This window comes from Mustela nigripes, chromosome 4, assembly GCF_022355385.1.
Source record: "Mustela nigripes isolate SB6536 chromosome 4, MUSNIG.SB6536, whole genome shotgun sequence".
In the NCBI taxonomy this organism is placed as follows: domain Eukaryota; kingdom Metazoa; phylum Chordata; class Mammalia; order Carnivora; family Mustelidae; genus Mustela; species Mustela nigripes.
This window is the reverse complement of record NC_081560.1, coordinates 19465078-19484255: the sequence shown is the minus strand read 5'-3', so window position 1 is coordinate 19484255 and position 19178 is coordinate 19465078. Positions and strand designations below refer to the sequence as shown.

At 38.8% G+C, this 19178-nt stretch overlaps 1 protein-coding gene across 3 annotated transcripts in view; it reads right to left on the bottom strand.

Moving 5' to 3' along the window:
• Positions 1 to 19178, bottom strand: part of CHCHD3 (coiled-coil-helix-coiled-coil-helix domain containing 3) — a 272891-nt gene that overhangs the window by 153643 nt on the left and 100070 nt on the right. For all 3 annotated transcript variants that reach the window (XM_059396389.1, XM_059396390.1, XM_059396392.1), the window contains exon 4: positions 17641 to 17758. In XM_059396389.1, the coding sequence (XP_059252372.1) occupies positions 17641 to 17758 (118 nt within the window). The remainder of the gene's footprint in view (positions 1 to 17640; positions 17759 to 19178) is intronic.

Below are 19178 nucleotides of genomic sequence, written 5' to 3'. Positions count from 1 at the left end.
TTGAGGAACCTCCATACTGTTTTCCAGAGTATGCATTTGCATTCCCAGCAGTGCGTGAGGGCTCCTTGATCTCCACACCCTCGCCAACACTTGCTGTTTCTTGAGTTTTTTATTTTAGCCCCTCTGACAGGTTGAGGGGATATCTCATCATGGCTTTGATTTGCATTTCCCTGATGATGACGGATGCTGAGCATCTTTTCATGTGTTTCTTGGCCATCTGTAGGTCGTCTTTGGAGAAATGTCTGTTTATGTCTTCTGCTCATTTTTTAACTGGATATTTTTTAGTGTTGAGTTGTATAAGTTGTTAATATATATTTTGGATACTAACCCTTTCTCAGATATGTCCTTTGCAGATATCTTCTCCCATTCAGTAGGTTGTCTTTTAGTTTTGTTGGTTGTTTCCTTTCCTGTGCAGAAGCTTTTTTATTTTGATGTAGGCCCCATAGCTTATTTTTGCTTTTCTTTCCCTTGCCTCAGGAGACTTATCTAGAAAGATGTTGCTATAGCTGATGTCAGAGAAATTACTGCCTCTGTTCTCTTCCAGGATTTTTATGGCTCCTGGTCTCACATTTAGGTTCTTGATCCATTTTGTTTTTGTGTATAAGAAAGTGGTCCAGATTCATTCTTTGGTATGTTGCTGCCCAGTTTCCCAATGTCATTTGTTGAAGAGACTGCCTTTCTCCCATTGCATACCCCTGCCTCCTTTGTCAAAGATCAATGTAACTGTGGGTTTATTTCTGGGCTTTCTATTCCATTCCATTGATCTATGTGTCTGTTTTTGTGCCCATACCATAATGTTTTGATTACTACAGTCTTATAATATAACTTAAAATCTGGAATTATGATACCTACTGTTTTTGGTTTCCTTTTTCAAGACTGCATTGGGTATTGGGGGTCTTTTGTGGTTCCATGAAAATTTTAAGATCGTTTGTTCCAGTTCTGTGAAAAATGCTGTTGGTATTTTTTTTAAGTAAGATCTTATTTATTTATCTGAGCGACAGAGAGACAGAGCATGAGCGGGGGGAGGGACAGAGAGAGGGCAAGAGGGAGAAGCAGACACCCTGTTGAGCAGGGAGCCCAACTTGTGGTTCCATCGCAGGACCCCAAGATGACAACCTGAACCCTGAGATCATGACCTAAGCCAAAGGCAGACACTTAACCGACAGAGCCCCTCAGGTGCCCCTGCTGTTGGTATTTTAATAGGGACTGCATTAAACCTGTAGATTACTTTGGGTAGTATGAACATTTTAATATTTTTTTCTTCTAATCCATGAGCATGGCATATCTTTCCACTTGTGTTACTTTCATCCACATTTTACAGTTTCCAGAGTACAGGTTTTTCACCTCTTTGGTTAATAGATATTTTAAGTGTGATACGGTTTTTAAAAATGTTTTCAAAATTTTATTGTCATCTGGCTCAATTATCAAAATTGTTCCAACTCAAACATAAAAGTAAAAACACCCTGAATAATTACAAAGCACTCCAGGTATAAGGTACCCACATGCACAAATGATCAAGAGACTGAATTAGAGCCTGAAAGACTGAGTGAACTATTTTTACTCCTTTAAGGGTTAATCCCTCTCTCTCCTTAATCTGCACCTATTTCTGGCATCAGCATTAAGCATGGTAGGTACCAATTACCCCTACTAAAACATAAAGTGCACTAGGCGAGTGATTTCTCTTTTTGTCTGTTTTGATATCTCCTCAGCACATAAACTACAGTGCCTAGCTTGTAGTAGGCTCTCAGTTAATAATTCCGGAATGACAAGAAATGCAAATAAAATGCACACATCCCCAGACAGATGGACGTATGAGGGAAAGAAAATGTTCCTTCTTGCTCAAGCAATGAGCACTGGCTACGATAGGCAAGTTATGTTTTAAATTACAGGAGCTTTATTATAATTCTACCTGAATATAATAAAATGTCATAATGAACATGCAATGAAGACTATCCGTGATCATTATTCGATGGCCCTATTTCTGCCTCTTTGTTTCAAGGTAGGAAGAGAGAAGCCAGTGACATTTACTCCCTACCAAAGCTGTCGTAACAGTGGCCTTGAAGAATCTATCCCAAATGTCCTGTGTGTGTCTGGCTTGTGCAAAAGGGGAGCTGCTCCATCTCAGTAGGGCTTCTTACCCCAAGCCAGCCCAAATTTATAGAAAGACTCCTGGCCTTCTTCCTTCTTGCTCTCTGGCCCATGATCACCACTGAAGAAGATGAAAAACGGCCCAGAAAAGGGAAATGGATACAGGTGCTGATCTCACCGCCACTTTATCCCTAAGAGCCCTAGGTCTCTTTCTTTAAAAATAGAAGGAGGTTAGGTGGGGTTTTTCTACGGTCTCTTTAAGTTGTAAATAGAAGTTCAGTGATCATGCAAGAAAATTCTGCCTCTATCTGCATCAAGGCTGACCGGCCACTAAGACAGGGCAAAGGAAGGAGCTGGAGCCCCATATAGCAGGTTCTGGGCAAAACTGTGCTGTGGGCTGCAGCTCGGAATTGACGCGGCTCTCACATCACAAGGCATGCCTTCCAGAGCACACCTCTCTAGACTCCTTTGCTCCAGTGCAGGGCAGAAGATAAGAGGCCCGCCTGGCATGCGGCACAAGGGCTATTACTAGGAACAGCAGCAGGCTACCTGTCAAAGAGCCCCAGGGGACAAATTAATTACTTCAGTGAATTCAGTATTGCACACATAGAAGCCTAGTTTGTTGACAGACTCCGAAGTTTACAGAGACTTAGGAATCAACTAAGAGGCCAAATTACTGCTTTAAAATAAGAATTACATCTGCCAAAAAGAACAGGCATGTAGGACCTGCAACCAAGACATGCTCTTTCTTCAGGTCATCTATGTGGAAACTAGAAAGTTATTCAATCAGCTTTATGACCCAGAAGTGTGCTGGCATGAGGCTACGACAGCTTGTTGGAAGTATCTCCACAAAAGGCAGACATCCAACAGCACCAGACGACTAAATGTAGACCACTGCCCAGGGGGGAAGGACACAGCATTATTTCTCTTTTTAAGTCTTCTCTTTCCTTCTATCTATGTAACTCCTTTAAAAGTGACTAAAGGGATCTATTTTTTATCATGTATAATAAATACTTATTCAATTCAGGGAATCAGATAAACATAGAAGTGAGAAGGGGCCATATATGTGCATATGAGCAGAAGAATATATATGTCTATATATATCTATATATAGATAGAGCAGAAGAATATATATATTCTATATATAATAAATAGATATGTATATGTAAGAATATATATTCTTACATATTTTACACATTTTACACATACACATATTTTGTTGTTGTGGTTATAGGAGGGAGAGCAGAGGAGGGGCAGAGGGAGAGAGAGAAAATCTTAAGTAGGTTCCACACCCACTGCAAAGCCAGACACAGGGCTCGATCTCACAATCCTGAGATTATGACCTGAGCTGAAACCAAGAACTGGATTCTTAACTGACTGAGCCCCCAGGCACCCCAACAGAGAAGTGTATAACAAGCTGTCGGTGTAGATACACAGATTATGAAAAACATGCTGATTTTTTTTTCTGTATTAATCATATTGTAAACATGCCCCATGATCCTAAATAATCTTTTAAAACTCCAGTTTAAAGACTAAAAAATAAAAAATTGACACATTCTTTCTTTAGACATGTTAATATATTCCATCTGTGACAAGCAAGTCTTACTCTGGAGTCACTCAGAATATGTTTTCAACTTTATTATAAGACAACTAACTATTTCTCCCTTATTCTAAGTTACTGTACTGCAGTCTAAAAGCACAGAAAAGACTTCCCAAATTGAAAGTGCCCTGTCCGGTTAGAAACTTTAGGCTTTATCAAGTCTCCACAGTGACAAGGTGGCAATCTGACCAACTAAGACCTCACGACCAGAGCTGGGAGAGGGTATCAACTGGCATCCTTTTCCCAGCAACCGATGTACCTATCAATGATGGTCTTGCCAAATTAAACACCCAAGCACTTTTCCCCCTTTATTTCCTTTTTAAAAGGTATTATTTATTATTTATTTAGTTGAGCGAGTGAGCACAAGCCAGGGTGCGGGGCAGAGGCAGGGGGAGAAGCAAATGCCCCAATATGGGGCTCGATCCCAGGACCCTGAGATCATGACCTGAGCCAAAGGCAGATGCTTAACCGACTTGAGCCACCCAGGCACCCCATCCCCCCTTACTTCTATCTTCAGAGAGAGGGAAATAAGAATTTCAGGCCTAAGAGAGAAGAGGGTGAAGCCATGACACATCAGTGAAGAGTGTATTTCGGAGAGGTATAACCCAGCAGTAGCATTAAATCACATCACTATCCCACCTACATGCAGGACAAGCTCTAAGCCCCTAATTAAGTTGTGCTCACATTGACAAAAACTTCAACCTCCTGCAATTACATACTACAAAGCAGAAGAAAAGCTCCCAACACCTTGTATCAAACCATGGACCTCATAAGAACAGTCCCTAGTGCACAGCCGGCTATTACTTGCTTGGGTCCCATTTTCAGGGACATGGGGACTGAAATGTCTTTTGTACAGATTCTCCAGGATGACAGACATTAACAGAAATGCATGGATGGATTTACAGCAGGCATGGATCAATTTCTAGTTATTTTACAATTATTGATTGGGGAACTCCCAACAGAATTTTTGCTACCTGCTAGACAAAAAGCTAACCCCGCCCCTTCAGAAATCTGGAGAAAAAGCCGAAGAAACTTGAAAACTGATGTAATTCTGGAAACAGAACATGCCAAGACAAGATTATATCCAACTCAAAGCTGAGAATCAAGTAACAAATGTATCTCCAGAAGAGAGCTCGAGAAGCTTGCAGTCTTGGCAAGTCGTGGGTACAGCAGCAACCTTTGTTGCAATTGGAATTGACGGGAGGCTTTTTCACTTCAAGTAAAAGATTTCTGTCAGGGTGAACATATTTTAATCCACCACATGCATTTGTACCGTGTCATTTACAAGGACAAAACCAGGCTCCTTCAAGAGCCTGCTTTTGTTGTGTCACTCCACAGGCCAAGTATACCTGCTCCAAGGGTTCACAGAAGAAAAAAAAAAAAGATTGTGTGTGTGTGTGTGTGTGTGTGTGTGTGTGTGTACACACACACATATAAAGAGAGGAGAGGGGAGAAGAGGGTGGGGGAAGCAATATGATAATATACACGCAGAGCATATGTACAGCTATACATACATCTTGGAAATGGTGATCAACAAGATGGAGATACACGGTTACAATATGCTGCACACTGAAGGGGGATGTAATTTAGATCTTGTTCTTTTTGATGCCTTCAGGGGGAGCTCAGAAAATTTTTTTTTTTTTTTTTACAATATACTGAGTTCTGTAAGGAGTTAAAAATTGGAAGCATTTTTTTTTAAGATTTTATTTATTTATTTGACAGACAGAGATCACAAGTAGGCAGAGAGGCAGGCAGAGAGAGAGAAGGGGGAAGCAGGCTCCCTGCTGAGCAGAGAGCCCGATGTGGGGCTCGATCCCAGGAACCTGAGATCATGACCTGAGCCAAAGGCAGAGGCTCCAACCCACTGAGCCACCCAGGCGCCCCAATTGGAAGCACTTTAAATCGGAATATTCTTCTGTCACCTGTGCATAACCGGGAACAATGGGAACATTCTAGAGATTCTGCAGTCCACGTGCTGCAAATTTAACATGGCACGAAGAGGAGGTTAAGGTTAAGAAAGAAAAACTATGACACAAACGGACAAGGTAGTGATACAGTGCGCATACTTAAAATTAAGTTAGGGGGCACCTGGGTGGCTCAGCTGGTGAAACGTCTGCCTTCGGCTTAAGTCATGATCCCAGAGTCCTGGGATGGAGCCCCACCTCCAGCTCCCTGCTCAGCAGGGAGTCTGTTTCTCTCCCTCTCCCTCTGCCCCTGCCCCTCCCTGCTGTTCATGGTCCTCTCTCCCCCTCTCTCTAAAATAAATAACTAAAATCTTTGAAATAAAAAATAGCACAGGATTTTTAGTGAGTTGAAATAAGTGGGAAATGAATGGAAAATAAAGCAAGCATTTAAAAAGATGAATCTTTTTTTGGACTTAGGAGTAGCAAAAGGGGTTAGTCCACTATAATACAGAAATATATGGCATTTAATAGTCATTTTGTAAAGGTATAAAATCGACCAATTCAGTCTTCTATTTTTTTTTAAGATCTTACTTACTTGAAATACAGAGAGCAAGAAAGAGAAAGAGAGCACGAGCAGGGAGTAGAGGCAGAGGGAGAGGGAGAAGCAGACTCCCTGCTGAGCGGGGAGCCCAATGTGGGACTCGATCCCAGACCCTGAGATCACAACCTGAGCAGAAGGCAGTTGCTTAACTAACTGAGCCACGCAGGTGCCCCAATTCTGTTTTTTAATTCGATTGTATTTATATTTTAACTGATACCAATTTAAGTTTATTTTGCTAACAAAGGCCTGGGTTTTCATTCTAAGTACACAAGCACATATTAAGCAGAAAGACCCCATCCTCTTACAACCAAGAAAAGGACCCCTCTCATTTTGACCCTCTCAGTACAGTGACTGCTAACAGCCATTTTTACCTGTGCTTGTGACTAAACCACTTCTACCAATCAGAGTAAGCATTCAATAACAAAAATCCAATTTAACCAAGAAAATAGAGGCTTTCAACTTTAACTATTTTCCCTTTTTAAAATGGGGTTTTTTAATAACTAAAGAGAATTAAAATAGACGTGACTCTTGGAATTGGTAACCTATTCATAAAGCAAAATTACTTTATGAAAAGTCAATCTGTAAGTACATAGAACTTTGCATTCTCTTAGAACTCCTGTATTTATATATTTATTCATCAAGGTAACAGACTTGAAAGCAAAGTGCACTAAAGACCTTGTCCTCATTTTAAACAGATAGAAACAAAGAGCACAAAGGAAAAAAGCAATTTGTCTAAAATTACATGAAGGAGTGCCTGGGGGAGAAGACTGGGAGGTGGGGGTAAGAGAGGGGGAGAAGTCTATTTCAGATAAAACCGTTCAAAAAATTTTGTAGCAAAATAAGAGTTTACAAAGAGTTTTTAATGATACAACTTGGATCCCTGCCACGTTTCAAAGACACAGAATCAATACAGATGCTGGTGAAAGCATTTTAAATTGTTTTCATTTTGGTTCATGAAAATACCCAAAACAACTGAATCCTTACTCATAATACAGAATATTAATCTGTATGTCTGACCTATCATTTTCTTGTCCATTCCACTTCCGTCTTTGTAAAACTCTAACTATATCAGCAAGAACTCATAAATTGAAATTAACACAGTATTCGTCTTGATTCTACTGTTTGCAAACCATGCTTAAAATGTCTTGAGACATGACAACTAAGTGCAATATATGATCCTGGAATCTATCCTATTCCACGAGGAAAAATACCATGAACATTATTGGAACCTGGATTAAAGATTGAATTATTGCATCAATGCTCAATTTCTTGACTTTGACAACCCTACTTGGTTACGTAAGAAACACACACAAATTTTTAAAGGGTAGAAGTATTAAAAAAATAAATAAGTAAATAAAAAATAAAGGGTAGAAGTATTAAGAGGCAAACTGCCATGATGTCTGCAACTCATGCTAAATGGTTCAGAGAAGGTGTGTGTGTGTGTGTGTGTGTGTGCGCACGCGCCTGCGCACGTGCACGTATGTGCCTAGATAGAATGAAAAAGCATGCGTGCTAGATGAATCTGAGCAAGTTCTTTGTCCTCGTAACATTTCTTTTTTCTTTTTTTTTCTTTTTTTTTAAGATTTGATTTATTTATTTCACAGAGATAGACAGCAAGAGAGGGAACATAAGCAGGGGGAGCAGGAGAGGGAGAAAGAGGCTTCCTGCCATGCAGGGAGCCTGATGTGGGGCTCGATCCCAGGACCCTGGGATCATGACCTGGGCCGAAGGCAGATGATTAACTGACTGAGCCACCCAGGCACCCTTCCTCATAACATTTCTGAAAGCTAAAAATTCAAAATAAAAACTTTAAGAAACTAATTTTGAAATTAAAATTTCTTACTGTGTCTGAAAAATGCCTTTACCGTGTGCAAAAAAATAAAGTATACATGCAGACACACAAGTATATCATCTAGCCCTGTTTATATGCAAGTTTTAAATTTATAGTAGACTTACAATAAAAATTAGTTACTAGAGCTTCCCTATCCTTCTACCATAGCGATGAGGACAAGAGCTTATATTTATGAAGTAGACAAATTTTTCTATTACATTAATTAATCTGCTGTCAGTTAGAAATATTCTTGGATGAAATGCAATTGAAAAATAAATTAATGGTTACTTAACTTTATCCCAAATTTGTTGCTTTTAAAAAAAAATTTAACTAATTTCCAAAATGGTCAACGACATATTTTTTAAACTATTGAGTTTGACTTTATAAGAAAAACCTGTGGAATATCTTCACTTTAAAGGTCTCATAAAATTCAATGAAAACACAAAACACAAAACTGACTGAATCCACTTTAAGAGTAAAGTGGACATTGTAAATATGTTACATTTACTCATAATATTAAATCTACTTCCGCAAACCTATCTCTATTCTCAACAAGAACCCTGCTGGATTAACACATCTTTACTATCCAAAGTAGAAAAAGAATAGGATCTTCTGAGACGCCTGGATAGACCCGTCGCTTAAGTGACTGCCTTTGGCTCAAGTCATGATCCCAGAGTCCTGGGACTGAGTCCTGCACGGGGCTCCTTGCTTGGTGGGGAGCCTGTTTCTCCCTTTGCCTCTGCTGCTCCCCCTGCTTGTGCTCTGTCACTCTCTCTCTCAGACAAGTGAATAAAATCTTAAAAAAAGAAAAAAAAGAATCAAATCTTCTCTTACCTCCCCCTGTAAATAAAGAATTTACCTTGCACATTAAAAAAAAAAATTCTGCCATTATCTACTGGTGGTCTTCTGAGGTCAAGGAAATGGGTAACTGCTCCAAACCAGGTTGTTCTGAATGTATATCAATCACCTCTCCCAAAATACAAAAGAGGGGAGCAAGTATTTTTTCAATAAGTACATTCAAAAATGATTTTATAAAAGTATACCAATTTCATTTAACCAGTGTCCTTTGCAACATGAAATTCACAGGTGAGAAAGTTTCTGGAATACTGAAATTTACAACCTAACCTGCCAGAACTTTTTCAACTCAAAATAATCTAGAAGGAAACTTTAGTTTTAATATGTATTATTCCATTCTATGTCCTTAAACAGATTCCTCTTAATCCCTGCCAGTGTTATAATTATGAATATATTATTTTATTAAGCAATACCACACAAAGCCTGCTAGACTAGCTAGGGCTGCCTGCCCCCATGTTTCTTCTCTGTGAGTATAATATGCCCATCCTTCTGTGACCTTTTTACCTCCTGTATGTGCTCACCATGCATTACTTTTTGATGCCTTTTTTATTTATCTCCTTTGTCCATTTGCCTACCCTAACAGTCCCCTTACTCTTTCTAACACAGCTGGCACAGACTAGTACAGCTTAAAAACTTAATAATAACAAAATTCGCTACCACAGGTAGGGGGGACCTAATTTGTAGCTCACTCCCTGTCCATCTTCAAGTTCAGTTTCTACGAATATCTGTTTCACCAGCTGTTACAGGAATGACAGAAGTCCTACCCATTTCAAACAATTATTAACACCAAATAAGACACTGGACTTGGAAACTCTTGGTTAAATGAAAATTGTTAAAAATAAGTATCAACTATTTCCATTGTGATGCTGGTTGACAAAGCTCACGAGGAATATAGCATTACATAAAAACGTTATGTGATTTCTCTTGGATTTGGAGCTATATCGTTCCAGGCAATCAACTGGCTGTGTCTCTGAGAATCAGACTAAAGAAACTGTAAAAGGATTAGTGTTTGGTGCCTAAGCAGAAAATGTATATAAGTAGGCCTTATAATCTCCAATAGAACTTGCCCTATGACACTGACTGTTCTTTCTTATCAAGAGAATATCAGGCACAATCTGGAATTAGATTTATACGCAGTGTTTTAAAAAGGCAGAGGACAGTTAAATATGGGACTTTGTAGCCATCTGTCATAAAAGATGGAAGAATGGAAGAGAAGTTAGGTAGAAAACTCCTCTAACCTTTTAATCTCATCAACAAATTTCTAGGACAATGAAGACATCTGATGAGTTTACCACAAGTAATCATAAATTATTGGTGCTGATCATTCCATTACATTTTTTTGAAAAAAGCTTGGTGCTGTCTAAGTAAATCATATTCTGCCCGGGGCTATGTAGCTTACCTCGAATTATTTCAGAATCATCTAAAATGACTCATTTTTCTATTAAAATGATGAATGGACTAAATGAGGTATGTAATAAATACTGCAGGTTTGTAAACAGATTCCTGCTCTCTAGAGAATGGCGGCCTTACTTCATTTGGTAATTCTGCCCCCCGGTATTTTCAGGAGAAGTCATCCTTAAAATACAGTTAGTAAAGAGTGGAGAGAGTCACACTGAAACAAAATGTTGAATGTCTCTCTGGTTAAGGGAATAACTCTAGGCTACATGAAAATAAACCCTCCTACCCCCAGAAGCAGGGCACAGTGTAAAACATCAAGAAACTCAGAAAGAACATAACTCAGTCCCATTTAGGGATCATAACTAAGCAATAAAACCAGGGGTACATAAAAGAAATAAGTGTAGATACAGAACTATTCAGGAATGTCCAACATTGTGAAAAATTTAATGTCCAAAAAACAAAAATGAAGCAGATCTCATTGCACATGGTATGTCACATAGTAAACGTTACTGCTGTTCAATTTACTGCTGAATTCACGGAGTCACTGGTCCACCCACGAGAGGTTGAAAGCAATTCTCCAAGGCTATGTCAGAACTGACAGTTGTGAGATTTGTCATGAAGACAAACAAAAAAATGGCTGGTGGACAAAAAAGGAGCCCGTGTACCTTACATTCTCATTCACAATGTAATGTACAAGACTCTTCTTTGGGATTTGTAAGGATTGACAGACTTCATGATACTTTAACTTTTAATGTGTTGAAGGTTAAAACAAACACCAAGGTCCATATTTCTTAGCCTCTTCAGTAGGAAATGAGATTATGATGTCAGTTCGATAAAATTCTAAGGCCCTAATGACAGTTCATTTCGGCCCAGGCAGTGAAGCAAATAAGTTAACAATAAATGCTAGGTCATTATGAAGAGATGGAATTATAACCAACCCTTTGCACCTTAGTTACCTATGGATTTTTACTCAGTGCTCTCCATACCTCACCTTGACACCCATAATGACCCAACTGATGGGATGTCAATAAGCTATTTATGGCAGGGCTACCACATAGGACACCACTTGAGAGGACTTGCCCTGAGCCAACCATTTTGCAAACAACTTGATGCATTTTTAAAGTACATTTCGAACAGAAATATGACAGCACATTCTAAGCAGAGCTGCTCCTCATAGGGGTCTTTTAATATAACTAGTTGTTGGTAAGGACATCAATAGCATTGTACTGAACTGTGCTATTTCTTCTCTAATCACTTTGTCAACAAGGTCACACAGCCTGAGAATACTTCCTTGGGAAAAAAAGCAACAGAAGCAAATTGCCGTCACCCGTACACTGTGTTCACTGGACAGATTCATCATCCCTGACGGTGAGACTCAGTCTCTACTACGGGGAAAGCATTCAGCCATTCTCTGCTCCACGCCCCATGGTATCTGTTCAGCATGGTATCGTGTTTCTCTAAGGCTATTTGGTAACATTGAGATCCCAGGTATTTCTGTAAAGCTGGATGAGAAGGGAGTATGACTGTGTACATTGGAGAAATATGTTTATCTGGTTAAGCTTTCAGTATATACTGAAATCTGTCATGCCAATCCTATTCTTTCTCTGGGCTCTTAACATAATGGCTAAGCTGGCAAACAGAGACAAAATGTGCTTCTTCTCTTCCACTGCAGGTGCACTAGAAAGATCCTTTCCCTGGGATATTTCATTAACAATCTCTTCATACTGCTATGTGCCCTCCCGCTGAGAATAATAATACCACTTTAACACACACAGGAAGTAAGGACCATAAATGATAACAAAGAACCGAGAGAGAAGATGGCATCTGAATGCTTTGTTCTGGAAAGGTAAGTGCCTGCTGAATCCAAACACACAAGAGGCAAAATGCTGCAGTTCCGCACACACCGGTCCTGAGGAAAAGAATGAGACTTGGAGACGGATCCCAGGTCCCATTCTTACCAGTAACACCGAGGAAAATATCTTATACCTACAGGGCTTAGATCACCCAAACATGAAGTATAAATTCTACATTTAAACAGTCTTCAAAAGCAAAAGCTCAAAATCATTAACTTCATTTCTGGCATTAAAAGCAAATTAATACACCATACATGTCAAAACATTTGGGGCTTGGTGTCTTTTGAAAGAAAACCAGCACACGGTTTATATAACCAGAGGGAGCGTATTAATAGAGATTAAAATCAGAGCGCTAAATTGCACCCAAAAAAACTACAACAGTTTTTGTTAAAGTGTATTTTAAGTGCCCAATACAAGAACCCAGGAGAGCTGCTGCTCCATGAAACTTGACTCACCTGGTTAATTTTAATGACACTGAAAGCCCCAAGTGATCAGTCTTATTGTTCTTTTACAGAGAATTTTTGAGGAAGGACCATGTTGATCATTTCAAAATGACAACCCCAACTGCATCCTTTGCCCTTGGCCAGAACCTCACTTCTATTTGGGCAGCACTGGTATTCTTATCTACTTCTTTGAATTTAGTCATTTTCCTCCATCCCCCAAATTTCAAAACCTTTCTCTCTTTTACCATGAAATTTCAACTGTCACAGTTTGAAGCACAAACAAAACACAGAACTGAAAAGCACACAGCACAAAATTAATCAATTCTTCTTCTTGATTGCTTCACTGGTGCATTTCAGACAAAAAGGAAACAGGGGATAAAAAGTGACATTTTGGTGAAACAGTCACTTAAATTTAGAAAAACTAAATTCATGCATTCACCTACCCAATTTTTTTTTTTTAGTGTTATTTTTTTCTAAGCACTATGAGGTTCTACAGATTCAAAGAAACAGGATATAAGTAGAAAAAAAGTTCAAGGTAAGAAATGACCTTCCCACAAATCCTACACTTGATAGGAAACTCTTTGAGGAAAAGCAACGGGATGTGGTTCATCTTTGCACCTCCAGCAACTAACAGCATCTAGCACATAGTAGGTGTTTAATAAATTTGCAAAGGAGGGGAATGTGGAAAGGGACCAAAATACATAATGATCTAATGATCTCACCTAAAGTCAAACAAAATAATTACTGCAATATCTGAGGCCAGAATTGTCCCAATTCTACACTGAAGTCACACCTCACAATATACACTTGACCCAGATTGTTTTTAATTGATTGCTACTTTCTCTATTTAAAATAAGAGGGTTTCTAATAACAGAAACCTTGTGGCTTTGACACATCTTTCAACATTTCAAATCTAATATCCTAGTAATACCATCACGTAATTACCTCTTATATCTCTTCTTTTCTCCATTCCTCCCCACTAGCACTGTCCTAGTTCAAGTACCACTTGTTCTCTACTGGACTAATGTGAAGACTGCTAACTTGTCCATTTCCATTCACTTTCTCTTCTATTCTATCCTTCACACGTCACTAGGGTGAGATATCAAAATGTCCATCTACCGAAGCACTAAAATGTTGCCCAATGGGTGAAGGAAACTATTTCACAATTAGATGTATAAATATTTAAATATTTCCTTAGGTAAATGCAGGTTCTTTTAAAGTTGAGGCTAAAAAGGAAAAAAGAAAATACAAAAAATGACCAATGTCAAATCAGCAAAATTTACTTAGATAAAGGAAGAGTAAATCAAAATTTTAATCAGCATTTTAAAAAGAAATCAAATGTAATTGCAAAGTTAAAAAAGATACAATTCTACCTTTTTAAAAAACTAATGACACAGCAAGTGTTAGATTTATATGTACGAGATCTTAAAGATTCACAGAATGTCAAGTTGCATGAACTTCACAGGTTGCCTCGTGCCATGTAATCTTCATTCTTTACGGCGGTGTTTTCCTGTTCTTAAGAAGCACTCCTTTAATGTGAATTTTACTTAGCATTTCCATGTAGGTAAGATTATCAGTGAACTCCCTCTCCGGGACTTCTAGGCAAAATCAGTTGACTAAAATTATTGTTCCAGCATGTGGGAAGTAGGGTGAGGGTCTGCTATGCTCTTCTCAAATCTAGAGCAGCACTTGTAGCTTCTCCAGCTAAAGCAATTCTTCCTAAGGGGAAAGTCCAATCAGATTCTATATTAAAGCGTCAGCAACTGGGCTCCTGTGAGCCCCTGCAAAGCTAGCTGCTACAACTGTGGGCGGAGAAGCCTGGACTCCCAGGCGCGGAGAAGGCGATCTGTCGACTGTTAGTGGGCGGAGGAAAATGGGGACTGGGGTGGAGTAGTTTTAGTTCACAATACCAACAACACATTGGCTTTGTTTCCTTTTTCCTAGTTCTCCTGAGAGAGAGCTTTCCAATTCCTTCCAATGGGTGTGAACCCCAACCTTTACATTCTTAGAGGCTGCGACATCTGAACAAAGAGGAACAAATCGATGTCTGACCATCACTCAGACAGTCCCACATATTAGGTTTAAGAATGGCAGTAAAGGGGGCCCAACCTCGCAACAGAAACATGCTGACGTTCTCAGGGTGACTTCCACATGAATCACGGGTTCTGGGGTTGCCCACTTCCCCAGCTGAGGATCAAGGGGCTGAGGGACAACATTAGACTTAAATCACAGTCCATACCGCACGCTCTACAAGATGGTCTGGAAACCCAGACTGGACACATGTCAGGGAAGAAAAAAATGAACTTCATACTCTCTAAATATTACACGTGCAGGAATGCTTATTTCCTTAGAATTTTTTCTAATCGTTGACTGTGGCAAAATATACATAAAATTTGCCATCTTAACCATTTAGAAGAGAGAAGTTCAGGCAAAGTACATTAACACTGTTGTTATACAACCAATCTCCAGAATAGTTTTCATCTTGCAAAACTGAAACTCCAAACCTGTTAAAAAAGTGCGCCATTTCTCCCTCCCGCAGCCAGGGCAACCACCCTCCCATGTTCTGTCCCTACAGATCTGACTAGTCTAGAGACTTCATCTAAGTGGAATCTGACAGTATTTGTCTTTTTGTGACTAGACTATTTCACTTACCAAAATGTCTTCAAGGCTCATTTATGTGGTATCATGCGTCAGTTTCTTTCTTTTTTAAGGCTGAATAACATTCAATTGTAAGTATATAAATTCCATTATAAGTAAGTAACATTCCATTTTGCTTATGCATTCATCTGTTGATACACACTCGGGCTGCTTCCACCTTTTGGCTATTGTGAAATATGCTGCTATGAACATGGGCATACAAATATCTCTTTGAGACTCTGCTTTCAAATCTTTTGGGTAAATACCCAGAAGTGGGATGGCTGAATCATACAGTAATTCTATTTTTAGTTTTTTTGAGAAAGCACCATAATGGTTTCCATAGTGGCTGTGCCATTTTACATTCCCACCAACCACATCCTTGTCAATACTTGTTAATGTCTTTTTCTCTGATGGTAGCCATCCTAATGATTATGACGTGGTTCCTTAGTAATTTTTATATTTTCCAAATTTTCTATACTATCCCTGTATTATCTTATTAGAAGAAAATTCAGTGAAATACAACCATTAAAAGTGATCATACAAACATATATTTATTAATAAAGATCTTTACCTTAAAGTCTAATTGTTTTTAATATGCAGGTTATTTTAAGAGTTATATGAGGCTATGTATACTATCACCTATGTTTGGGGAAATACATATAAACACATTGATATAAATGTTTTATACAGATTTAGTGGAATGTGGAAAGGAATATAAAAGTAATAAACCAGAATGTTAACAGTGATTATCTCTGGATAGTAGTAATTTAAGTGATCTTCATATTTTTCCTATTTACTTTCTGCTCTTTCCCAACGAATGCTTTCTTTAACAAATAGTAACAATACAGGGGGTTAACCTTATAAGTAAGTGGGGAATCATCAGGGTACCTAAATTACTGTGGGGGGTCATTTTGCTTTGGCCATGAACTACCACTCAGCTGTCTAAGAACACTCAAGCCAAAAGAAATCAACTATAATCCTGTCACATAAATTCTACTTTTATTCCCTAAATTCTATGAGGGCTCCATCTGGCTAATATTATGATAGGTGCTAAAATCTGGAAGATACTGTTACTCGCCATCTATATCCTACAACCCCAGAATCAAGAAAGGAGAGACCTTCAAAACAGCTGTCCCCAAACACTTCTTTCTTGGTCCATCACTTTTGTTCTGGCTTTACTGTCTACCCATTCATGCTGGACCCTGGATTAGTCTTTGGAGAAATGGATTCACTACACATCGGCTTCCTTTTATTTTCTCTACTGTCACATGACCTCTCCAAGAAAGGACCAAGGGAAAAAATACAAGAGAATATAAATTAACCCTTTTCTTATCGATTTGTAAACAATTCTCAATTGCCTACCGAGATAGGGACAACCCCTCAGTCCTCCATCCAAAGTTCTCCCTTATATCACCTCAGTTTACCTCTCCGCTGAGCTCCCAACTACACTCCAAAGAACACTAACGGTTCTGATAAGTGACATGTGCGTTTCTAGAAGGCTGAAGTGGGAGATAAGCAGTCAGGACCCTAGACTTCAACCAGAGCAGCCCTACTTTGACCTAACAATGGAAAATCGTCTAACTTATGATGCACAAAGAAGACAGAACCCTTACTCAGCCATTAAAAACTACATTTCAGAAGAACATTCACCGATTAAAGAAAATGTTCATGATGTTAAATGCTATATGCAGCATTGCTCAAATTCTTCTGTATTCTCATACCTACAAATTCGAAACACATTCTAAGTATGTAACAAACCTAGGAATAAACATTTTCGAGAGGAAACACATCCCAGTGTAAATCATGGTTATGTAAGAATGAGAGATTTCTGGGTACCTTTTAAATTTTCTCCCTTCTATTAATAATCATTTATAAACATGTTTATTAATCTTTGCTTTTAAAAATTTTTTTCAAATAGTTCTTTAAAAAAAAAAAAGGATCCCCTTTCTTTAAAAAGATTGTTCCCAGAAGACTTTGCTCTGCATTTTTCCCTTTCTAAAGCACAAAAAGTGATTGATCAAACCTTACTCACCTTTGCCAGAGACTTCCCAGACTAACATCTGGTGGCAGCACACAGGGAGACAAACAAGATAGCTGCCTGTCCCAGAGGTTTCAACGATGAAATCAAAATCAAGGGGGTGGCAGGGAGAGCAAACAAGCAATATCCCTTCAGGCAAGATGCATGTGCCACTGTCTCCCTGTTGATCTTTACTGCAATAATTCTCAAGTCACCTGCCTTAAAAAGTCCTTCACAGTTAATCTCAGCAAATTGTCAACAACTTGTAAAAGGCAAAAAACCAAGAAAATTTAAGCAAAGAGAAAGAACATGCATTTGTCAACACTAAAAGCTGGCAAGGAGTGCTTAGCTTTTCCCAAACATCAGCGATCTCCTTGTAGACAAGACGTTTCTACTAAATCTTTAATACCCACCAGGTGCTTTGCCTTGGCTCGTTCTTCTTCACTTGATATCCGCTCTCGAAGAATAGCTCTGGTTAACTGCTCATTAGCAAAAGCCCTCTCTCGTTCTAGTTCTTTGCCTTGCTTTAGTCTGAAAAGACAAAAAATTATTTTGTGGATTGTTATTTAATGAAATACTTAAATAATAAAAAGAGAAGTAGCCAAAATCACTTTGACCTATAATTTACTAAAAGCAGGTATATTTTCTAGTAAGTCCCCATGCAGTCTCTACCCAAGCATTTAAACTAGTGGAGTTCAAATCCAAGAATAGTTATTTGTAAGACTGTTAAACTAGTTTTGCAAAGTTCTTCTTATGTAAAATTGAAATGTGGCACCTAAAAATTCCATTCCTGGTGCCTCTGTCTGTCCTCTGGTAACACAAGCAGTAAGTCTAATTAACAAGTCATCTACAAGGCAAATATTTTGAAAGTAACCGTCATCTTCCCTTCAAAATTGACCCATTCAACTGTTTGTTGAATACACACCAGCCCATGCATAAGACCCTGATGACACAGTGCTACACAAGAAGGATGGGTCCCTGTCCTCATGGATCTTACATTACAGCAAGGAACTAAAAACATAATTAAGATGTCTTCCCCCTCCAGATGAATTCCTCCCGTTTTCCAAGGATCCTCATATGCAAAAATGGCCAGACCTTTGAACAGCAGGGATCCTCACTTCTGGAATGACTCTAATTTGTCTCTTAGCCCCACACCAAATGTAACACTGTGGACATAGTCTAGAAAAACAAGACAGCAGAACTTCACCTCCCAAGATCTGTATACAATACTAATTCTATTAATGAGGCATCTGATAGCACTGGGTTTATCGGTAACCTCATCACACAATTACAACATATTAAGTTACAATCCACTTAAAGCCCCTCATTGTGCATGAAAAAGATAAATTACTTTGGCACCAATTTTCACCATAATGCCTGGCACATAAAGGCATTCTGTAATCACTGAATGAGAGTACATTTTAGTCTAATCTTATGGACAAAGATTTTCTGATTGCCTTTTCTTCTCTTGAGAGAATAAACCCCTCTATACCATCATATCCCCAAAGGTATAAGCGATGCTTTAAAAAGAAAAGGTAAAATCGTTATGTTGGTATAAGTGAAATTCCAAGTGAAATCTACTTTGTAAGTGGGAATGATGAGCACCAAACTGAATTCAATACTAGTCTATCAAATTTTAGTTTTAAAAAGATTTTTGAAAAGAACTAAATAAAAACTTGTTACTATTTTTAAGCTGCCACATCATCCAGATACTCTGAAATTCTCAGGTATCAATTACAATCAAATTTCATTATCATCAATTATAATTAAAAATATAACCAGAGGGGTGCCTGGGTGGCTCAGTCCCTTGAGCATCTGACTCTCAGGTCATGATCTCATGGGTCCTGGGATCGAGTCCTGGGCTCCCCGGTCAGAGGGGGTCCGCTTAAAGACTCTCCCAATGTGCCCCACCCCGCATTCTCTCTCTCTCTCAAATAAATAAATAAAATCA